The sequence below is a fragment of the Podarcis gaigeae genome (genome assembly GCF_964106915.1).
Source record: "Podarcis gaigeae genome assembly, chromosome: 10".
NCBI classification, from domain to species: Eukaryota; Metazoa; Chordata; class Lepidosauria; order Squamata; family Lacertidae; genus Podarcis; species Podarcis gaigeae.
In genome coordinates, this window is record NC_139686.1 from 71918081 (window position 1) to 71939606 (window position 21526).

General features: G+C 41.2%; 1 protein-coding gene across 1 annotated transcript in view; it reads right to left on the reverse strand.

Annotated features, from left to right (window-relative positions):
- LOC310825834 (cadherin-related family member 4-like) overlaps positions 1 to 18787 on the reverse strand; it is a gene marked incomplete at its 5' end in the record, with an annotated part of 62224 nt that extends 43437 nt beyond the window's left edge. Inside the window, 11 exons of the mRNA XM_083699653.1 lie at positions 1998 to 2110; positions 3879 to 3992; positions 8466 to 8557; positions 9860 to 10045; positions 11157 to 11302; positions 12198 to 12301; positions 13471 to 13593; positions 13867 to 13961; positions 14727 to 14891; positions 18398 to 18565; positions 18742 to 18787. Coding sequence (XP_083555779.1) covers positions 1998 to 2110; positions 3879 to 3992; positions 8466 to 8557; positions 9860 to 10045; positions 11157 to 11302; positions 12198 to 12301; positions 13471 to 13593; positions 13867 to 13961; positions 14727 to 14891; positions 18398 to 18565; positions 18742 to 18787 — 1352 coding nt within the window. The remainder of the gene's footprint in view (positions 1 to 1997; positions 2111 to 3878; positions 3993 to 8465; positions 8558 to 9859; positions 10046 to 11156; positions 11303 to 12197; positions 12302 to 13470; positions 13594 to 13866; positions 13962 to 14726; positions 14892 to 18397; positions 18566 to 18741) is intronic.
- Between the last annotated feature and the right edge of the window lie 2739 nt (positions 18788 to 21526).

The following is a 21526-nucleotide window of genomic DNA, read 5'->3' on the forward strand; positions in this document are numbered from 1 at the left end:
GAAGATTCTGGAGCAGATCATTAAGCAAACAGTCTATGAGCACCTAGAAAGGAATGCTGTGTTCACCAATAGTCAGCATGGATTTCTGAAAAATAAGTCATGTCAGACTAACCTGATCTCGTTTTTTGACAGAATTACAAGCCTGGTAGATGAAGGGAACGCAGTGGATGTAGCCTACCTTGATTTCAGCAAGGCATTTGACAAGGTGCCCCATGATATTCTTGTAAAGAAGCTGGTAAAATGTGGTCTTGACTATGCTACCACTCAGTGGATTTGTAACTGGCTGACTGACCGAACCCAAAGGGTGCTCATCAATGGTTCCTCTTCATCCTGGAGAAGAGTGACTAGTGGGGTGCCACAGGGTTCTGTCTTGGGCCCGGTCTTATTCAACATCTTTATCAACAACTTGGATGATGGACTCAAGGGCATCCTGATCAAATTTGCAGATGACACCAAACTGGGAGGGGTGGCTAACACCCCAGAGGGCAGGATCACACTTCAAAACGACCTTGACAGATTAGAGAACTGGGCCAAAACAAACAAGATGAATTTTAACAGGGAGAAATGTAAAGTATTGCACTTGGGCAAAAAAAAGAAGAGGCACAAATACAAGATGGGTGACACCTGGCTTGGGGAGGCCCAGCCAGATGGGTGGGGTATAAATAATAAATTATTATTATTATTATTATTAGTGTGACGCGGCAGCTAAAAAAGCCAATGCAATTCTGGGCTGCATCAATAGGAGTATAGCATCTAGATCAAGGGAAGTAATAGTGCCACTGTATTCTGCTCTGGTCAGACCTCACCTGGAGTACTGTGTCCAGTTCTGGGCACCACAGTTCAAGAAGGACACTGACAAACTGGAACGTGTCCAGAGGAGGGCAACCAAAATGGTCAAAGGCCTGGAAATGATGCCTTATGAGGAACGGCTAAAGGAGCTGGGCATGTTTAGCCTGGAGAAGAGGAGGTTAAGGGGTGATATGATAGCCATGTTCAAATATATAAAAAGATGTCACATAGAGGAGGGAGAAAGGTTGTTTTCTGCTGCTCCAGAGAAGCGGACACGGAGCAATGGTTCCAAACTACAAGAAAAAAGATTCCACCTAAACATTAGGAGGAACTTCCTGACAGTGAGAGCTGTTCGACAGTGGAATTTGCTGCCAAGGAGTGTGGCGGAGGAGTACTCTGATGGCGTTTCCTGCTTGGCAGGGGGTTGGACTCGATGGCCCTTGTGGTCTCTTCCAACTCTATGATTCTATGATTCTATGATTCTATGATCCCTTTCCTACTCCAATTTTATCATTTAAGGAATACCACAGTAGTCCATATCTTTCAATGTACCACCAGGAGTATTTCCCACATGATCAGGCACCAAACCCAACCAAGTCTACATCACAAATGGTACACTTTGCCACCAAGGGTGCAACGGCAGACATCTTTGTTCTCTGGTGAGCATTCTGGTATGATACTTGTGCTTTCAAATGCATTTGTCTTTCCCCATTCACACAAACATTATTTTCCCATTCACACAAACATTATTAGGTATAAAGGTAAAGTTAAAGGGACCCCTGACCATTAGGTCCAGTCATGTACAACTCTGGGGTTGTGGTGCTCATCTCGCTTTATTGGCCAAGGGAGCCGGCGTACAGCTTCCGGGTCATGTGGCCAGCATGACTAAGCCGCTTCTGGCGAACCAGAGCAGCACACGGAAACACCATTGACCTTCCCGCCGGAGCGGTGCCTATTTATCTACTTGCACTTTTACATGCTTTCGAACTGCTAGGTTGGCAGGAGCAGGGACCAAGCAACGGGAGCTCACCCCGTCGTGTGAATTCAAGCTGTGACCTTCTGATCGGCAAGCCCCAGGCTCTGTGGTTTAACCCACAGCGCCATGCGCGTGCCATTATTATTAGGTATATACTTTCATAATTCTTACACCTCCAAATGTAACTATGAACTAATCAGAAGCCAAAGGAGACAGCTCAGAAAAGGCTTACCTAAAAACAGGAGCCTCGTCATTTTCATTCTGGATACTGATAGTTATGGTTCCAGTACATGACCCAGGGCTTGCTTTTTCTTTCTCTTTGGCAGCAACCACCATTCGGAAATGCTAAAATCAACGACATTCATAAATTCTTAGTATTCTGCATATTACATCATTCATTCCAAACTTTTGTCTCCCAAGTTAGGAAAAGCAGGCAGCTGGATACCTGAATACACACTGTACAAGTGTGATGTAGGATAGACAAAGTATTGAACTTGAGCCAGCCAAAACTGGATACAGATCCCTGCTCAGCAGATGTGAAAATCACAAAGTGACCTTTAGCTAATCAGACGTTTCAAGATTTCTGCTCCTCCCTTGGGTTGTTGAGAGACTGGTGCTGGATCACATAGACACTGCTTGGAGTTCATGGGAATAATAGGTATTATGCAAATGCTACAAACAGTTGATGTGGAATGAATGATTTTCCCTATTTCTGCAGGAAATGTATGGGTTGGATCCAGAAATCCCCATCCGTGATTAGAAAGACTCCTCCTCCTAGCAGAATGGAGTTTGACCCAGCACAGGCTCCCCCTGAGGAGGTGAATTTTCCCAGTTTCCCTTCCTACTTTCCCCATGCCACCTCCTACATTGTTCCAGAGGGGATTTTCAGGAGGATGTAGAAACAATCATTTTGTTTTTATTTTGATTACGTATTCTGTGTTTTTATATTGTGATTTTATCTTGTGAAGCGCCCTGAGACCTGTGGGTATAGAGCAGTATACAAATGTAATAAATCACCATCATCATCAGTGAGAACCACCTTGTTTCTCATCCCATGAGAGAAGTTCTGCTCACGTGAACCAAACCTTTGGGTTCTATACAAATCAGACTCATACCGCATCTGTCCCAATAGTAATTACACAGCCTACCAGCAGGGACCCAATGCTTCAGACTGATCTTTCCCAGCCCTTTCTGGGGATGCCAAGGAATGGATTAGAATGCAGGGATAGGCAGGCAGGCAGATGATAGACAGATGATAGATGATTAGATAGATAGATGATAGATAGATAGATAGATAGATAGATAGATAGATAGATAGATAGATATAGATAGATAGGTGATAGATATAGATAGATGATAGATGATAGATGATAGATAGATAGATAGATAGATAGATAGATGATAGATGATAGAGATGATGATGATAGATAGATAGATAGATAGATAGATAGATAGATAGATAGATAGATAGATGATAGATGATAGATAGATAGATAAGATAGATGATAGATAGATAGATAGATAGATAGATAGATGATAGATAGATAGATAGATAGATAGATAGATGATAGATAGATAGATAGATAGATGATAGATATAGATTGATTGATTGATTGATTGATAGATGATAGATAGATAGATAGATAGATAGATAGATGATAGATAGATAGATATAGATGATAGATGATAGATAGATAGATAGATAGATAGATAGATAGATAGATAGATAGATGATAGATAGAGATAGATAGATAGATAGATAGATAGATGATAGATAGATAGATAGATAGATAGATAGATAGATAGATAGATGATAGATAGATGATAGATAGATAGATAGATAGATATAGATAGATGATATAGATAGATAGATAGATAGATAGATAGATAGATAGATAGATAGATAGATGATAGATGATAGATAGATAGATAGATAGATGATAGATTTCCCCCCCCCCCCCATATCACATAGATCAATCTATCTATGTATCTGAGCCAATTAGCACTGTACAATTCATTTGGGGGCAAAAGCTAAAATAGTGGAAAGTACACCACTTTAGAACAAATGTCAGTTCTGAGCATTATGAACGGATCTGTATCTGGGTAACCTTACTTTAGGGTCTGCTTCATAATCCAGAGCTGCTTCAGCTTTTCGATAAATCCCACCATTTTCTGGATCCAGTGCAAAATAAGTTGTGGTGTTGGCTGAAGAAGAGATAATAGAAAACTGAGGAAGAAAGGGGGGAAACAGTTAAAAGGTAGAAAAGGACAAAGTAGCCTTGCGTGCTTTTTGTATGTGACGTTTTAAAGAGCACTCTGAAAAAAAAACACTGCAAATTAACATTAATCTGATGAGCACAGTTTATGTAAACTAAGCCTTTCCACTCATCCTATTCCAAACATCAAATGGACTTCATGAGGGTTGTTAAGTCCTCAGTTGTAAGTTTCTAAATTATTTCTTTATACTATCCCATTCATTTTTAATAATGGGATTTATGTGCATAAGTCATAATATTTAATGGCTCCCTAAATCCTCAGATTTATTAATAAGGAGAAAATCTGGATCATATTTGTGCCCTCTACCAATTGAAATTAAATGCCAGTAGATGAAATCTGTTCCCCAGATTTTGAGGGGATGAGAGTTACTACACACCAGGGTCATCCTGGTTAGATGCCGCTGGTCCACAGAACAGAGAAAACCTGGCATGCCTCTTGGCTGTTATGGAACAACCATTGAGTGTTTGCTCTGAAATGGAAAGCGGATGTAATTATACACAGATGGGGGACCCATGTTTATAGTAGTTTCACCTTTGTCGACTGCAGGAGCAGTCAAATTTCAGGAGCAGTCAAATGATTATATAACCCATTCCACCTGGCATTTGTCTCCCCTCACCATGCAGAGGGTTCATGAGTCTGCTAGCAGAGAACGTTCTTTGTCAGTGTGAAGAGATCAAGCTTTGATATAGGCCTTGATATAAAACTGGACCAGAAATTATCTCACTGCTGCCTGATTCATATAGTACATTTGCAGCATTGGTTTGTAGAATTAGGGAAACGAATAAGACATCTGAACAGTTTCTGCTGCAGCAACATGGATTACCCATTTTTGGGGGGGAGAGGATTGGAGGTGGATTTGGGATTTAAGACAGGAAGAACCCTCCATGGAATTTGAGGGGACCAAGCAACTCATATACAAAGTTCAATTTGCATCCCCTGAGTTTCCCATTGTACCACACATACATGCTTTAAGTACACTTGGGTGGAATCCAGACACACATAAAAAACCCCGCTGTGAAAATACCCTTTTTTTTAGTGTTTTGAAAACTATATTGAATTTGCCATGAGCTCACCATCTCCATCTAGTGTCACATTTGTATAATGCACTTAAAACACACTTAAAATGTTATATTTGTATCTGTATAGCCGAGCCCTTGGTTTTGGTTTGTGCCAAAGTTCCCAAGATTCAACATTAATTTAAAAGCTAAAAAGCTAGAAACTAAAATTAAAAAACCTAACAGCTGTGCAGTTCCCAGCAGCACTTCACAGCAGTGCTAAAGTACATTTGATGCCCTCACCTCCTGCAACGGAGCCAAGACTCATTAAGGTTTTCCTATTATCTTTTATTGAGAGAAAGCTTTGGAACATCAGCCCCTCGAGACATTCCAGGCATTACGCAAAGATTAGTCCCTATTCTGAAGTGTGTAGTAAAGAACAGAGGCTAATCAGTGTGCATTCCTAATCACCTCTTTTACTACTCCGATTACCAGGCTGTGGAGAGCAGGATGAAAGGGTTCAATCCTGATGGGTCCTGCTTCACCAGTGTCTACACTGTAGGAAACATGCTGACAAGGCAGAACCCTCCTGCCACCGCCCCAGCTTTGACATCTGGTTCTGGAGGGGGTGTAAAGATGTGGTCCAGCTGGCCAAAAGGGCTCCCCTCCCCTGTGTAAGGGGGGATGGACTAATGTTAAATATCTAGAAAGCCCTTGTAAACTCTCCTGTGTTCAATACACAACTTAATTTTGTACAGTCAGGACACATCGTCCAGACTGCAGTTTAGACTCACAAAGCATATCTGAAACACAAATACAAAAGTTGTTAATCACACCAGGTATTTCAGTTCTCAAGAGAGGCTTTAATTGGCTAGTCAGAGAATTTTATTCCTTTCCATTTTCAGGGCTTCTAAAGGAAGTATTTGCAAGAGAAGGAAGAGCACTTGAACAATTCTCCTTCAATTTTGTTTGCTGTTGAGTACTAATGGTTATGCTTATGTAATTAGTTGCAAAATGCAATATCAGTAGAATCACTGAAATCACTTCTTTTCCTTCTGTTTGCAAAACCAGAACTACTCTCCCCCCTCCCCAAATGCATACTTTCAGTTGTTTGAAACAAAAAGAGAATGCCAAGGAATACTTGTGGTGCAAAAACAATGGCTAGAATGTTTATCTTACGCCAACGCATAATTTGTTCCCTATCCTTTTACCCTCTCTTTCAAACACCCTTGACCTTCATGTGATAAAATATTGTGTTCGTAAAACAAATCAGCTTATGAGAGAAGAGCTAAACAAATCCATTATCTCAGAATAAACAGTTAATTGCCAAACAAGAGGGCTTAATATGGCATATTATCCTATAGTGATGGATGAATGACAACGTCTTTCTATTCAGCTGATACTTTATATCTCAGAATTAGGCTTCTTACAGCCAATAGCAATGGAAAACCTGAGCATGAGATCACAAGGATATAGTCTGACTATAATCAGCATTTCTCTCTCCTTTTCTTGGTGGTGGTGTGGCACTAGAAAGTCTTCAATCATAAGCAGTACGCTTCAGCAGGGATCCATGAAGTCTATTGTTTTGCAGCTTGTCTGCTAAGGTCCCTTGCCCTAAATCACAACACAGAAAGGGCAGGGAATAGGCTGTAAAAGTGAATTGGGGTTGCTGTTTTATCAATGCAGGTGGAACTAAGGAAGAACGTTAGGAAAGCCGGCAGGAAGAATGACGCAGTGACACAGAGGAGAACGGCAATTGGAAGAATCAGAACACCAAGAGAAGGAGCGCAGAAGGAGCCCAGAAGGTGGGAGATTCAGCAGACTGGTTTCATAAAAATAGCTTTAGCTAATTTTTGACTCGGGCATTATTAGTAGCAAGCATAATTTGCAAAATCTCTACAAGTGCCCCAAAGCCCCATTTTGAATATGGGCAAATATTACCCTACAGGCCACTTGTGTTGTGTTGTGTTGTGTTGTGTTCTGAGACTCACAGCTTGTGCTTAGGGTGGCTTTTGTTCCCAAGGTCTTTCAATGATGTTTGGGAAATAGGTCCTTAGTCAGATAATAGTCCCATATATCAATATGAGGGTAGGTATAGGGTCTTGTTTTACAGGTGAAAGTTCTCTTTTTGAAGGGATCTCAGAGATTAGTCTTCCCCAAGAGGACTACTTCAAATAAAAGGACTCTCCTGCCTACATCCAGTGTGTTGTAATGGTTATAGTACGAGACTAGAACCTGGGAGACTCAGCCATGGCGCTCACCCTGGGCCAGTCACCATCTCTCAGCAAAACCCACAGTGCAGCATTGTTGTGAGGATAAAATGGGGAGAATCATGTGTGCCATCTTGAACATACTAAATATACCACTGAGGAGAATGCTAAATCATTGAAGCAGCTTCAAATGCCCAGAAGGTCACATAAAAAGTAAAAATGGCTATTTGGAGTAACAGGAAAACAAAACAAAAACCACCTGCATTTTAATGGGAATGTCTTGGAGTACAAGGCTGCAACCACCTTACTTGGCCCAGGAATATTCCCTATTCTTCATGCCCTGTTTGCAAACTTCCAGAGGCATCTTGCTAGTTACTGCTGGAAAGAAAAGTACTGGGCTACCGGGACTGTTGGTCCAATCGAATACAGCTTTTCTCAGGACCAGTTCTTCTTTAACCCAAACCAAATGTTTGAAAAACTCAAGAAAAACTTTGAGACTGCTTCAAAAAATCCATGATTTTTGGGAAGTATTACTTTACTAGGGCTGCAATCATATACTCACTTATTTGTGACAAGGGGTGGGCAAATATGACAATTTAAGTTTCTTGTTTCCCCAAATTTCTAAATCAGTTTGCAGTTTTTTTTTAAAAAGTAGTGAAAATTCACCAGAATTTTAGAGTGAATTTATCCTACTATACATTTTTCTCCATGTAATGTCGCCTAATTTACACAGTTTTGCAAATAATGTTCCTTATTATAATGCATGTTGTATGTTGTTTTCATTAATGTATGCATTTATCTGAACATTTTACCATAGTACATGCACTTTTGTACACATGACTTGGCTGGAAAACTACAGTGCAAAATTCAGAGAAGTGCAAATTTCGAAGGTTAGCTGCATTTTGGTTCACAGATTGTTTTGGAAAATGCTGATTTGGCAAGTTCACCTTTAAATGTGAAGTGAATTGAATTTCACACATCCTCACCTGAGAGAAACCCCATTAAAGCCAATGAGACTTACTTGTGAATAGTCATGTACTGAACATGGAAATTCCTTAAGCAAGAGGGGGGAAATTGCAATCTCAGGTTCTGCATTATGAACCCAGATACATAAAGTTGCATTTGTAGGGTATTGAGAACTTAGTAGAGGCAAGTTCCTACTGTGGCATACTCCATTCACGGACTAAAACATTTCTGGAACACCCCTTGTCCACATACTTCAATTTCTTCGCCTGGGTCCGGATCTCTTGCCAGAACTGTGTAGACAGCTGGGGCAGCTGGAAATGTTTCAGGAACTGATACAGAAATGCCTGGGCAATAAGAATAACAAACCAGACCCATTAAAATAAGTCAGGCAAACAGAATTTGTGTAACAACCATAAATGGTTTATTTGAATGTAGAAATCGTCTATACCCATTTGCAATGGGGGAGCAGGAAAAACATAGATTCCTTGCAAATAATAGGCCCAGTCTAAGGCTGTGCTGTCCTTGTGTAGGTCAATAGCAGGTGAGCATCCCACTGACATAATAATAAATAAGGAATGTAGGAGCTCGGACTGAAACGAAAATTGAGCAGAGCTAGGCTATTCTCTAGTGAAACCAAGCTAAATCTCATTGTGAAGCCAGAACTTTAGCACTAAAATTCTACCTCACAAGATTTCCCAGCTAGCCAAGAAAAACAGATGTTTGTACACAGAGCAAGGCTTCAGCATTTTTGCACCCCAGGCAAAATAAAACGCTACTCCTGACCTCCCACCTATACTAGGCCATGAAATGTCCTCTTCTTGGCAGTGATAGTTCAGCATCTTTATGGCTGCATTCAGAAATGAGGTTTATTACATTAGTTTCACTGACTATAAAGGCAGTCCTTTGGTCCCAATTTCTAACATTCTTTTCACACCGTAGTGTCTGTTGCATTATGGATTTGTGGCTTTTTGAACGATATACCAGCATGTGGCCCTAAATTTCATTTACACCAATAGAGTGTTGTGACACAGCAACAAATGTCATTGGACAAGTCACTACCCCCCTTACCCATTCCTTACATCTCTGCCCCCCCTTAATTCACCCATAACAGAGCTGTATGCCCGTACACCATGTACCCAAATCCCATCTCTTCCACAATTTTCTGGGTTAATGGGTTTGGAAATATTCTTTTCTGGAAGGAATTAAGGCAGAAATGAATGCTGAACTTTCACTAGATCTGCTTTTATGTTGTGTGAAAATGGAGTAATATGCTGTCTGAATGCAGCCTACATTGGATCACTACAGTCTCTTCTAAAACTAACCGCTGTCCTCTCAATTGCTGATGAACTTTCCACTTCATATCATTTCTCTCTTCTTGTACAATTAGCTTAATGTTTCCACTGTGCTCAAAGACAGCATTAATGCCAAAAAACCCACCTTCTAATGTCAGTCGGATGAATGCAGAGCTAAAGGACGTGTAAATCTACTGATTTTTTTCATAATATGTAATGTTCAAATTACCCACGTTAGTTTACATACTTTTAAGTCCCACTGTAGTCAAAGAAGATTAAAAGAGTTTAACTTTGCCTGTTGAGACCTGATTTTCAATGACTTTGAGTTAATAGACGCAGTCAGCATCAACTTACCTGTTCCTGTAGAAAAACTTGGATCACACACTGGTTGGTCATTCACATCTTCTACAAATACGATTAGTGTGTAAGAGGCAGTGTGAATGTTTCCATCGTCCCTTGCCTCAATTTCCAGTGGGTAAACTCTGACATGTTTAGTACTGACTGAATCCAAAGGCTCTAAAACAGTAATTGTGCCTCTTTCTGATTGTAGGGGAAAAGGAACAGAAATAAGGAAATTGCGATGGAGAGATCATACTGAATGTCACTCTGAAATGTTCCTAATTTAGTTCTTGGTATGAGCTTTCGTGTGCATGCACACTTCTTCAGATACACTGAAACAGAAGTTACCAGACCCTTCTATATAGTGAGAAGGTGGGGAGGGGTATTACTCAGAAGGGTGGTGGGAATGGGTGATTGGCAGATAGCTGTGATGAGCCTGTTGACGACTCTTAACGACTGCAATAGGTCTTACAGGAAAAGCAAGGGGTGAGAAGGTGAAAAATGGCTTTGTCATGTATAATGAGATAAGAATCCAATGTCTTTGTTCAGACCAGGTCTCTCCATGGTTTTAAGTCTGGTAATAAGTTGCAATTCAGCAGCTTCTCTTTCCAGTCTATTTCTGAAATTCCTTTGTAGTAAAACAGCTACTTTGAGATCTTGTATAGAATGTCCTGGGAGATTGAAGTGTTCTCCTACTGGTTTCTCTGTCTTGTGATTCCTGATGTCAGATTTATGTCTGTTTATTGCAACCCATTCCCACCACCCTTCTGAGTAATACCCCTCCCCACCTTCTCACTATATAGAAGGGTCTGGTAACTTCTGTTTCAGTGTATCTGAAGAAGTGTGCATGCACACGAAAGCTCATACCAAGAACTAACTTAGTTGGTCTTTAAGGTGCTACTGGAAGGAATTTTTTTTGTTTTGACTATGGCAGACCAACACGGCTACCTATCTGTAACTGAAATGTTCCTGCAAGAAAAGAGAGTACGGTGCAATAGACTAAGTCCTATCACTTGTAACCTTTAAGGTAATTTATTGGGACAAAATGGACTAGTTCATAGTGTACTCGAGGTACTACACATAGTGGGACCGTAGATGATTGCACAGTGCAGTGGCAGACATAGAAGCAAGCTGCATTAAGATCATCTGAACTGGTTGTGTAAATCATCAAGGCACAAAGAAGTACGGTAGTTAGACATATTATCGGGAGATTTTGTGTGAATAAAAATTCTAGAAAGGGACACTGAGGAAATTAAACCATTTTACAATTCTTATGAGGCCTATGCTGAAAATGTGCAAAGATATCGCTTACTTTGGTCCAAGCCAAACAGTGCCTGTGGCTTTATGAATGCATAGGTAATGTTGCTGTTCTCATCTCGATCCACCGCTTTCACTGTGGCAATAATACTTCCCACCGGCACGTTTTCGGTCACATTCGCAGAATCTGAAGGAAGGGGTCTAAATGCAGTGGCAAACATGAAAGTAAGATATATTTACTGGTGAAGCTGGGGTCTCGTGATTTCTTATGCTTTGTTCAAAAACCTATGGCTCCATCATGTGCAACACCGGCAAGTAAATGCTTACAATACAGCAAAATGCCCTTCTGCACATTACAAAGCAGCAAACCCAAATATATCACCAATTGCCCAATTATTGGGAATCTTCAGCCAATCCCAACTCCCTGATGTGTGCATCCTTATTATTAACATTGGGTTGTTGTTCTTGTTACTATTTTTACTATTACTACTATATTAACAGCCCTTCACCCTATAATTACAATTACAAAAAAAAATATGCAATCACCAAGAATAGGGTGGGTTCTGAAACTATATATCTCAGGAATCAAATCAGGGCAGTGGCGTAGTGTGGGGGGTGCAGGGGGGCCAGCCGCACCGGGCGCAACATCTGGGGGGGGGGCGCGCTTGCACTTGCAGCTCTATGGCCCTACTATAATCCACGGGTTAGGGGGCGCAAATTACTTGCCTTGCCCCGGGTGCTGACAACCCATGCTACGCCACTGAATCAGGGCAAAGATTTGCATCCTCAGCATTCATTGAAAACTGTTCAATGAAGTGGGAAGACGGATCTCCGTGGGGAGGGAATTCCATGGTTGTGGGCTATACAGCCTTAAACGGAAAATGGAGACACATCTAAAACCTCCATTTAACAAAACCATTTTTTATAGTCTTATTTTAGTCAAATTTCATCAAGCTTTGAGTAAAAGCCAAGACCATATAAGTCACAATAGCATATTATCTTTCAAGTGTTTATAAACATTTCTGTATTCAAGCAAACTTGGATAAAACAGTCCTTTTTTGTTTTATTCCTTGATAAAAAGAAGCACATTTCTTACTCAAATTCAGGTTTTTCATCATTTAAGTCTTGAATATTCACGGTTAATGTTCCTTGACAGAAGTTTCCTGTTGTATCTGTGGCTCTCATCAGGAACAGAAATTTCTAGGAGAAAATATTGGTGGAACAGAACATCACATTTATTACAGCCATAATTAAATAACCATCTAAAATTTTAAAAAATAACCGTCTAAAATTTACAATTATGAATATAGGACATTCATAGGAACAGCTATAGTGGAGTAAATCAATCTATTATTATTATTATTATTATTATTATTATTATTATTATTATTATTATTTACAAAGAAGGGTGACATTTTGGTTTGTCACTTAATTCAAAATGGTGGCTGGTGTTCAAATATTGATGAAGACCGCTGCCCCCACCTCAGGAACCCAAGAGGCATATCTAAACCCATAGAGAACAGATGGACAATCAAACCACTTTCAGAAATATATAGTAGATGTGCATATTTATATACTTCCCTTCATCTTATGGTCACAAGGGAAGAATCCAACAAGAACAAACTTAATACTAAATATACTAAATATTTTATTATTACTTAACTGATTTCTGAGCTATCTTTTATAGTATTTCACCCTTTTGGGAAATTCCAATTTCTCTTCTGGTTTCACTCTATGTGAAATTTGGTGACGGGTCTAACTGAGCAATCTAACATCAGCAATCCCACTGAAGCATTTCACAGAGGAGCATTTTAAAAACAGCAACAGTTGTGTATGGGATATATCCTGCACAGAGTAAACCTACTAAAATCAGTGGTAACCTTTAACTTCAGTCCCATGGGTGGTATCCATCAAAGTCATCTGGATATCACAAAGACTTCCACCAGCACAACAGGACTTCCTCTCCCTCTCCAATCCTCATGGTTCCACCAACTCTCCAGGGCATCTATGGGAGAGGGACATGGGGAGAAGAAGTTCCATTGCACAAGCAGAAGTCCTTGGGCGAACATGACGACCTCATTAGATACAACTCATTGATTTTAGTGGGTCTACTCTAAACCAAACCAGATGCAACCATTTGTTCTGCTGGTGAAGGAGAGGCATGGTTGAGATTTTTGGCCACAACACATGTATAAGGTGGCAATCCTGGCACATCTAGTCATTCTATGCTAGCTAACCTTACTTACACGACTCCTTTCCTCTCCCCCGCCCTGAGCTAGACGACAGATTCATTTATTTTCAAAGAAATCCTTTTCCTGCCACCCTTCAGCATTGCACAGTATTACATCGCAGTGACTCATCATTATTACATGATATCCTTGATCATAGTCCAGGGGCTGGTTTGCATTCCGTCTCAAAACACCAGTATCTGGATCCAGGACAAAAAACTCTCCCCCTTCCTTGGGTGCAGACAACGTTCTCTCCACAGTAAACTGCAAAACAGCATACCTATCATTTGCACGGTGTAGACATATCATGGGTACAGCTGAGATTCAGAAACAAATAATTCAAAAGAGGAGCAAATGCTGTAGAAATTCCAGCAAGAAGGGACCTTTTGGTGACATAGCCAGGAAAATGCAGCCCCTCCCCAATAAGGAAACTGGGGGCTGTTTTTTTCCTGAAAACCTAGTAGAAGCACTTCAGCTTTTTAAAAACAACATCTATGGAATGTACTCTACTACAACAGGAAAAAGAGAACTACAAACCGTTAAATGATCACCATTTACAAGATCCTCATCTACTGCTTCCATTCTGTAGATTGACGTAAATACTGGCGAGTTTTCATCAACAATTACATTAGCTGTGAAGCAAATAAATAAACAAAAACTAAAATGTGCTTTTACAAGTAGTTTACCTCAGAATACTGATACCAACAGCAAGGCTCTACTGGTGAGATGCTAAAGGCACGGGATTGGCTGATTGTTAGCAGTTACTTGTACCATGTGCAGAAGCCCCATGTGATGGAACTACTGGTGGAAACTTCTCAGTGAAGAACCTTCTGGTCCTGAAATGACTTTGCCTACTCAGGGTGGCTATTGGATCTTCCTAGAAAGGAAGGAGTATAACAGGATTGAGGGACCTTTGGCATCTCCAGATGTTGCTGATCTACAACTCGCATCAGTCTCAGCAAGCATGGCCAGTGCCCAAGGATGGTGGGGATTGTAATTCAGTAACATCTGGAGGATCCAAGGTTCCCCACCCCTGGAGTATAAGAATACTTCCTGTTCCAGTAGAGCATTGCTTGAGCAATGTGGCAGCTCTAATGTGTTCTTGTATACTTGGCTGATTTTTTGCTCTACCTTCCTCTTTTTCCTCTGGTCTAGAATGGGCTTCTCCCACAATTTCTGGTTCCCAGCTCCTGGGTCACCTCAGACTGCTGCTCACAGCTCAGCGCCAGCACTAACTTTGCAAGTGGGGTACTGGAATAGATGGAGCTAGCGTTGTTAAGATTAGCACTTTATGCATTCATTTATGGTTGGGGTTTGTTGGGGAACTGAATGAGATTTTTTATTTTTCTGCTATATTAAGAACTGTACTGTATTGGATCAAATTTAGTATTTCTCACCTGTTCCTAAAACAAACTCAGGGTCTGTACAGTTGGGTTTTTCAGGAACATCATGAATGTTGATGATGAGAAGTTTCCTTTTTGTGAGAAGGCCCGACTTAATGAGCAGCTCATAATGTTTGTCATCTCTTTCAAAATTAAATACTTTCTTGTTTTTAATGATGCCTGAAACTTAGAAGAGAGATAGCTGCTTTAGATTTTACCACTGTTGTTTTGTCTTTAGATTAAAACATACATGGACCAATAAACCAGAGCATTTGGGGTGGGGGCAAGCACATTTTATATATCAATTTGTATCAAGTGCATGCACTGCTGTGTGGTAACCTCTGTAGTTGCAACATTAATGGCTACTGTTGTGAATTCAATGATTCTAGCTACACCTAGCTACTAGCTACACCTGCCAAGGCTAAAATAAAGGGCCTTTCAGAAAGGGGTGACTTTGTCTATGTCAGTGATACTGTTATGGTTAAAATAAGTTGGGGGTTTAAAAAAAAAAAATCACTTCTGCTTTTTTAGAAAAACAAAAAACAGGTTTTGGAGGGTTGTACCTGAGCCTTGAATGAGCAACTTGTTAAAATTTACTGAACCTTGCCCGCCCCCCTGAAATGCTGATCCTGGGACCCTCAAGGAGGAGGCGCTGTAACCAATTTGCTACGCACACGGCAGATAATATTGCTCCCATCTGGGTGTTGTTGTTGTGACAGAGCAGGAGATGGATGGGATCAGCATACTATGTAGCACTCACTGTGAGAGCGGATATGTTCCCGCTTGTTTTGCACGACCATGGAAACAAGCCGCTTGAAGCAGTGAGGCTTATGACCTGCTTACTTGACTTTTGACCTTCGGAACTTTTGAGATAAGAAAGATCAGGTCCTGAATCAAAACACCGAGAAAAGCCCACTATCTAAAGCATCCAAGCAACTAAAATGGTCTGTGCCTGGTGCTGAAAATATATCAGGCTCTGTGTCAGGTGAGTCTCCCAAGGGAGGAAATTCCAAAGTCAATAGCCTCACAAAGGAACCAATAGATTTATTTTAATTTTTTTGGTTAAAGAGCAAGTACTCATGAAAACTCACCAACATTTTGGTGCAAATTTCTCCGGATATACAGTTTTGTGTGCAATTTTGCCTAATAACCATATTTTTGCAAAATGATTTTCCTTTATATAATGCATTTTTTATTATTTTCACTAATATTTGAAATTTTCTGTGCACTTCGTGCTTGTATATTTATTTTTGTACACATTGCTTGGCTGGAGAACTGAACTGCAGAATTCAGAGGAGTGGATTTCAAAGGATGGCTGTATTTCAGTTCACTTATTGTTTGGGCAAGGGCAAACGTGAGCCTCCATCCCCAATTGTACATCATCACTGGGCTCACTTCTTAAGGCAGGAGAATCCAAAGAAGAGCCAATGAAAGCGATGGGAGCATCTGGATCTCCAGGCATTATTGGACTATGACTTCCATCATCCTAACCATATGCAATCCTGCCTGGGGGTGATGGGAGCAGAAATTTAACAACATCTGGAGTGCTGTAGGTTCCCCATTCTTGGCCTTTCAGGAGGATCTGAATAGTCAGAAATTTATTTTTGTAGAGGATGCAGTTCTCAAGTTACTCTTGTCTCAAGCTGTTTGGTGCTATAAGGCTGCAATCCCAACTCATTTCACTAGGAATAAGACCAACTGGACGAAGTGGAGCTTAGCCTCTGAGTAAATATGCAGAAGATTGTGCAGTAAGGTTAAACCAGCCCTCTGAATTGAGCCCAGAAACATTCCAGTAGCCGGTACAACTGCTTTAAGAATGGAGTGATATGATCCATACATCTGGTCCAAAGCAGTAACCCACCTGCCTTATTAACTACTAACTATAGCTTCTAAGGGACTCAGGTGGCGCTGTGGGTTAAATCACAGAGCTTAGGACTTGCAGATCAGAAGGTCAGCAGTTCAAATCCCTGCGACAGGGTGAGCTCCTGCTGCTCGGTGCCTGCTCCTGTCAACCTTGCAGTTCAAAAGCACGTCAAAGTACAAATAGATCAATAGGTATCGCTCCGGCAGGAAGGTAAACGGCGTTTCCGTGCACTGCTCTGGTTTGCCAGAAGTGGCTTAGTCATGCTGGCCACATGACCCAGAAGCTGTATGCCGGCTCCCTCGGCCAATAAAGCGAGATGAGCGCTGCAACCCGAGAGTTGGCCACGACTGGACCTAATGGTGAGGGGTCCCTTTACCTTTACCTATAGCTTCTAAAGGGACGCAGGTGGCGCTGTGGTGTAAACCACTGAGCCTTGGGCTTGCCGATCAGCAGGTTGGCGGTTCGAATCCCCACGACAGGGTGAGCTCCCGTTGTTTGGTCCGAGCTCCTGCCAACCTAGCAGTTTGAAAGCATGTCAAAGTGCAAGTAGATAAATAGGTACCACCCCAACGGGAAGGTAAACGGCGTTTCCATGCGCTGCTCTGGTTTTGCCAGAAGCTGCTTAGTCATGCTGGCCATATGACCCGGAAAAACTGCAGACAAATGCCTGCTCCCTTGGCGAGTAAAGCGAGATGAGCACCGCAACCCCAGAGTCGTCCGCGACTGGCCTTAACTGTCAGGGGTCCTTTACCTTTATAGCTTCTAAACTTTCTTCAAGGGCAGCCCCATACACCAGATGTTGCAGAATGTTGCCAGAGATCTGCAGTGTGGGATGGCATGGTTTACCACATGGGCAGGCCTTTTGAAGCTAAAGAATGATAGTGAAGCATTCCTGAAGTTATGGTGCTCTCAGTGAGTTCAGTGTTTGGTCAGGCCCTTGTTGCGATTTTCGCTTTTGCCTTGTCTCTCACCTTCTGTAACCTGCACATTTTTAGCTGCTCTCAATAACACCATTGACACTTTCCCTTGCATGTACACACACAGAAGAACTCCAGTCCGCACTCTGCCGTGATCTCGTTCCTCCAGTGCCCCTGCCAAAAGCATATCCTGTATATTTGGCATACAGTGTGTGTATTTTAATTTCATAATAAGAAATAATAATTCAGTGGCCAGCAATGGCCCTGTTTACCCTGTTCTCAGTTCAGGAAATGGTTTTGGTTGCAAAAGATACTTTTGTTTACTGCAAAATTGATTTATGGAATGGGAGTGCATTTGCAGGGAAGCCCTGTAAAAAAAAAAAAAAAAAAAAGTGAATTGTTCCCAAAGAGTAGACACCGTGTGGTAACCAATTAAGTTCTGCTCAGAGCAGACCCATTGAAATTAATGGATGAAAATTAATTGTATTCAAAAAATTCAGTGGGTCTACTCAGAGTACGGATAGTATTGCAAAGAACCCATTATGGTTCTTGACCTACCTGAAGTATTTGCTTCATTTTGCTAGTTTCCTTTAAATTCATTAGGGGGAGGGGGGGCTGATACAACTTTGAAGGGGAAATTTGGGGCAAAACTATTTTAAAAGCCAAAAGGATAAAGAAGCAACACTGCAAAATGAATTGGGAGGAAAGGCTCACCGTTGAGGCCAGGACAACCTCTTACGTCCTGCCCATTTTCTTTTATATTGTCTGTACTTATAAAAATACTTTATAAAGCCACAACGCACACACTTGTGATTTCACCCTCTTGTTTTTCATTCATTCTTCATACCAAAATTAAATTACGAAGATACTGAACATGCCCAAATGAAAAAGCATTGCATACTTACCTGGATCAATGCTAAATTTGTCCAAGTGATCATCCGTCATGTAATTATTTGTAGTGTCATTAACATCAGGGTCAGAAACTTGACTTAGCACCGTTCCTACAGGTGTCGACTCATTCAGATTGACTGGGTTGAAAGTAAATATGAGGTCAGCTGTCATCCTTGAAACTGCTAAAATAGGATAGGGAGAAAGGTCAAAGGAAGAAAATCTACTTCTTTCTCTTTGATTTGTCAGATTTCAGGTTTGAACTACAGATACTGCTTACCAAGATCCTTATCTGAGAAAGTATTTCTTAAGTACAATTTCTCTCAATATATTCACCTGCCTCTGTCATAGTCCAACTTACCTGTACACATTAAAAGGGCAATAAGACTGTTTCTTGCTAATGCCATGACGCACAGATTCAAACATCCAAGATCCATAAAACCAACAGCTCATGGGAAATGTATGTGCTGCTGCACTTGCGAGAAACTGAGTGCAGATTAAGGAAGCAGCACTCCATAATCATGTTGTTACCAAGCACAAAAGATCAGCATTGTCTTGAGGGTGTGTTGCACGTTCCAAGTTCACATAAATGCTGATAATGTTAAGTTTGCTTCTCTGCCAAATTTCAACGGGCAGGGCAAACTCAACCCAAATCCCATTCAAAGTCGTGGAGGCCTTTAAATCAGCCACAGTTGCTAAGGGCCAAGCTACATATTACACTAATGTAACATGTACTAATGTACTAATCTACTCAGGTTTGCCCCTGAGTACAATACTTTTCTTTCAAAAACAGCCACCATATATGAGCCACCATCTCTAACACAGCAGAGGACAGAGAGATGGACCTCTTGATCCTCCATGCCAATGTCAGAATCCAAGTTGCTTCCCTCCTGACCCTCTCCTATATTGGCTATTGGAAAGAAAAATCTTTCACTGAAAGGCAAACTAGATGATTAATGTAGCATGCAGTTTGGTCCTTAAAGACTTAGGTCCCATCTGCACTATACTTTTAAAGCAGTATCATGCCACTTTAAATTGCCATTGCTTCCCCTGAAGAAGCCTGGGAATTGTGGTTTGCTAAGCATGCTCAAAATTGTTGGCACACCCCTATTCCCCTCCAGGAGCTACAATTCCCAGAGCTCCCTGGGAAGGATTGCCATTTAAGCCGATCTGAGACATATTTGGTTTTCAGTTCAGAAAACATGTCTAGAGTCTAGTCTTCCAAGGCCTTATGTTAGCTTTGTTCAATATAATGGTTCCAGAATGGAGGAAATAACAGCAACACTCGCGAGTCCAAGTGAACTGGACATTGAAACAGCAAAGCCAGTAGCTTGAAGGAAATATATCTCACAGCAGGGGGAAGACACTAAGGATCAGCAGCAAATGGACACCCTTGAAGCAAAACTAGAAACCTCTGGGCTGCAAACTGAGGCCTCAGAGCAGCTTAATGAAGATCTCAGAGCAAATGCAGCAATCTATGAAGTACATCGCCTAGTCAAAATTAACATCACTGCCCATCTATAAACAGGAAGACCACCATTTTCTAGAGAGACTACAGATTAATTCAACACACCTTAAGGTCAAAACTGGATCATCCCTTATTCCTTTGATGTTCACCTCTTTCTCCTGTTGTTTTCCCCATTGTCTACCTTTGATTGTAAGCTCCTTGTGGGTGGGGACCTGCATATCCTGCCTTTGTAACTCTGTAAGGCGTTATGTATGGAATCAGATTCTTTTGTATTTACTAAGACCTTTTTGACGACTCAGCAGCTGCGATAATAAAAGGGAACTTGCCCATTACATCCAGGTGGCTGTTATCTTTTATGCACACAGGCATACTGTAATTATTATGAACTAATGGCTTATCAACTGAACATCTGCTGCAACGTGTAGAAGTCAAAAATGTGAAAAAGCTATTAAACCATCAACTCATCTCCCAGCAAGGGAGGAGATCAGTTGCAGACAATGGATGAGATGCTCAATTAATGGGCTGGCAGTGGGATTTACAGACATAGAGAAGCACTGTTCATGGACTCTCTATCCTGTTGATGACCGAGTCTCAGTATTATCCAGGGATCAGTGTACGTTCTTTGTTTTGTCATTCTGTTACTCCAGTCTCCTACTTCACCCAGACTTTCCTTATTTGTTTTGTTACCTGCAGAAGCTCCAGGTAACCATGTAAGTATAATGCCTAGATACAAAGGAATACATGACTCTCCCTCTCTCCCTCCCTCTGTGCTGGATCTGGTTTTGCAGGGATAGAGATACAAGAATTCATAAGCATCATGTTAGAACAGGATCTTCAAGATCTTCATGGGGATCTTCCATCCCCCAGATCAATGCAGGATCTGCTGTAGAGAATGCAAAAAAACAGCATGCCTGGTATTTAGCCATCCAATTGCTGCTTAAATAGCTATAGTGAAGGAGTGTCTGCCAACTCCTGATACAGTCTCCCAGATATCCAATGCCTTTCACCATTAGGAAATTTAGCCCCATGGTGCTTTCCTACTCTTTCCACCCATTGGTCTTAGTCCTACCAGTCTGTTTCATTTTCTTGTGTGTCAGCACTTAAAGAGAGACATCAAGCAAGCTCAAATATAAACACATGAAGCTGTCTTCCATCGATTGTCAGGCCATTGGTCCTTCTCTTCTAGTTGGCCATGCTCTATGGCCAAGGGCCTTTCTCGGGCCCACTACTAAGGATCTTTTTAATGACACTGGGCCGAGGATTGAACCAAATTACCAAAGACACAGTTTTACCACAAAGCCATGGCCCATATCCAGACCATCAATTCAAGGCCAAACCAGGCATGTCCTCAGAAATGCACAAATTCATCTCCAAAAACTTTGTGTGTGTTTGCTTAAAAAAAGCAAAAAAACAAAACAAGCCAAAAACAAAACCTGAAGGAAATTTGGATCAGGCTTGTGGCAAAGGGGGTGGCAAGTTTAACCCTGACATAATTTCCTGACATAAATTAAGTCCCATCTAGATCTGTTCCTAGTTACGCAGGGGGAAAAAACAGGCAGGCATCTGCATTGTCCCTTTATATATATATATATTTCTTCCATAGCTAATAGGAGGTCCGGGAGCAACTGTCGTGATTTGGGGCTGGGGTTGGACCACAACCCTGATACCAATCAGCACA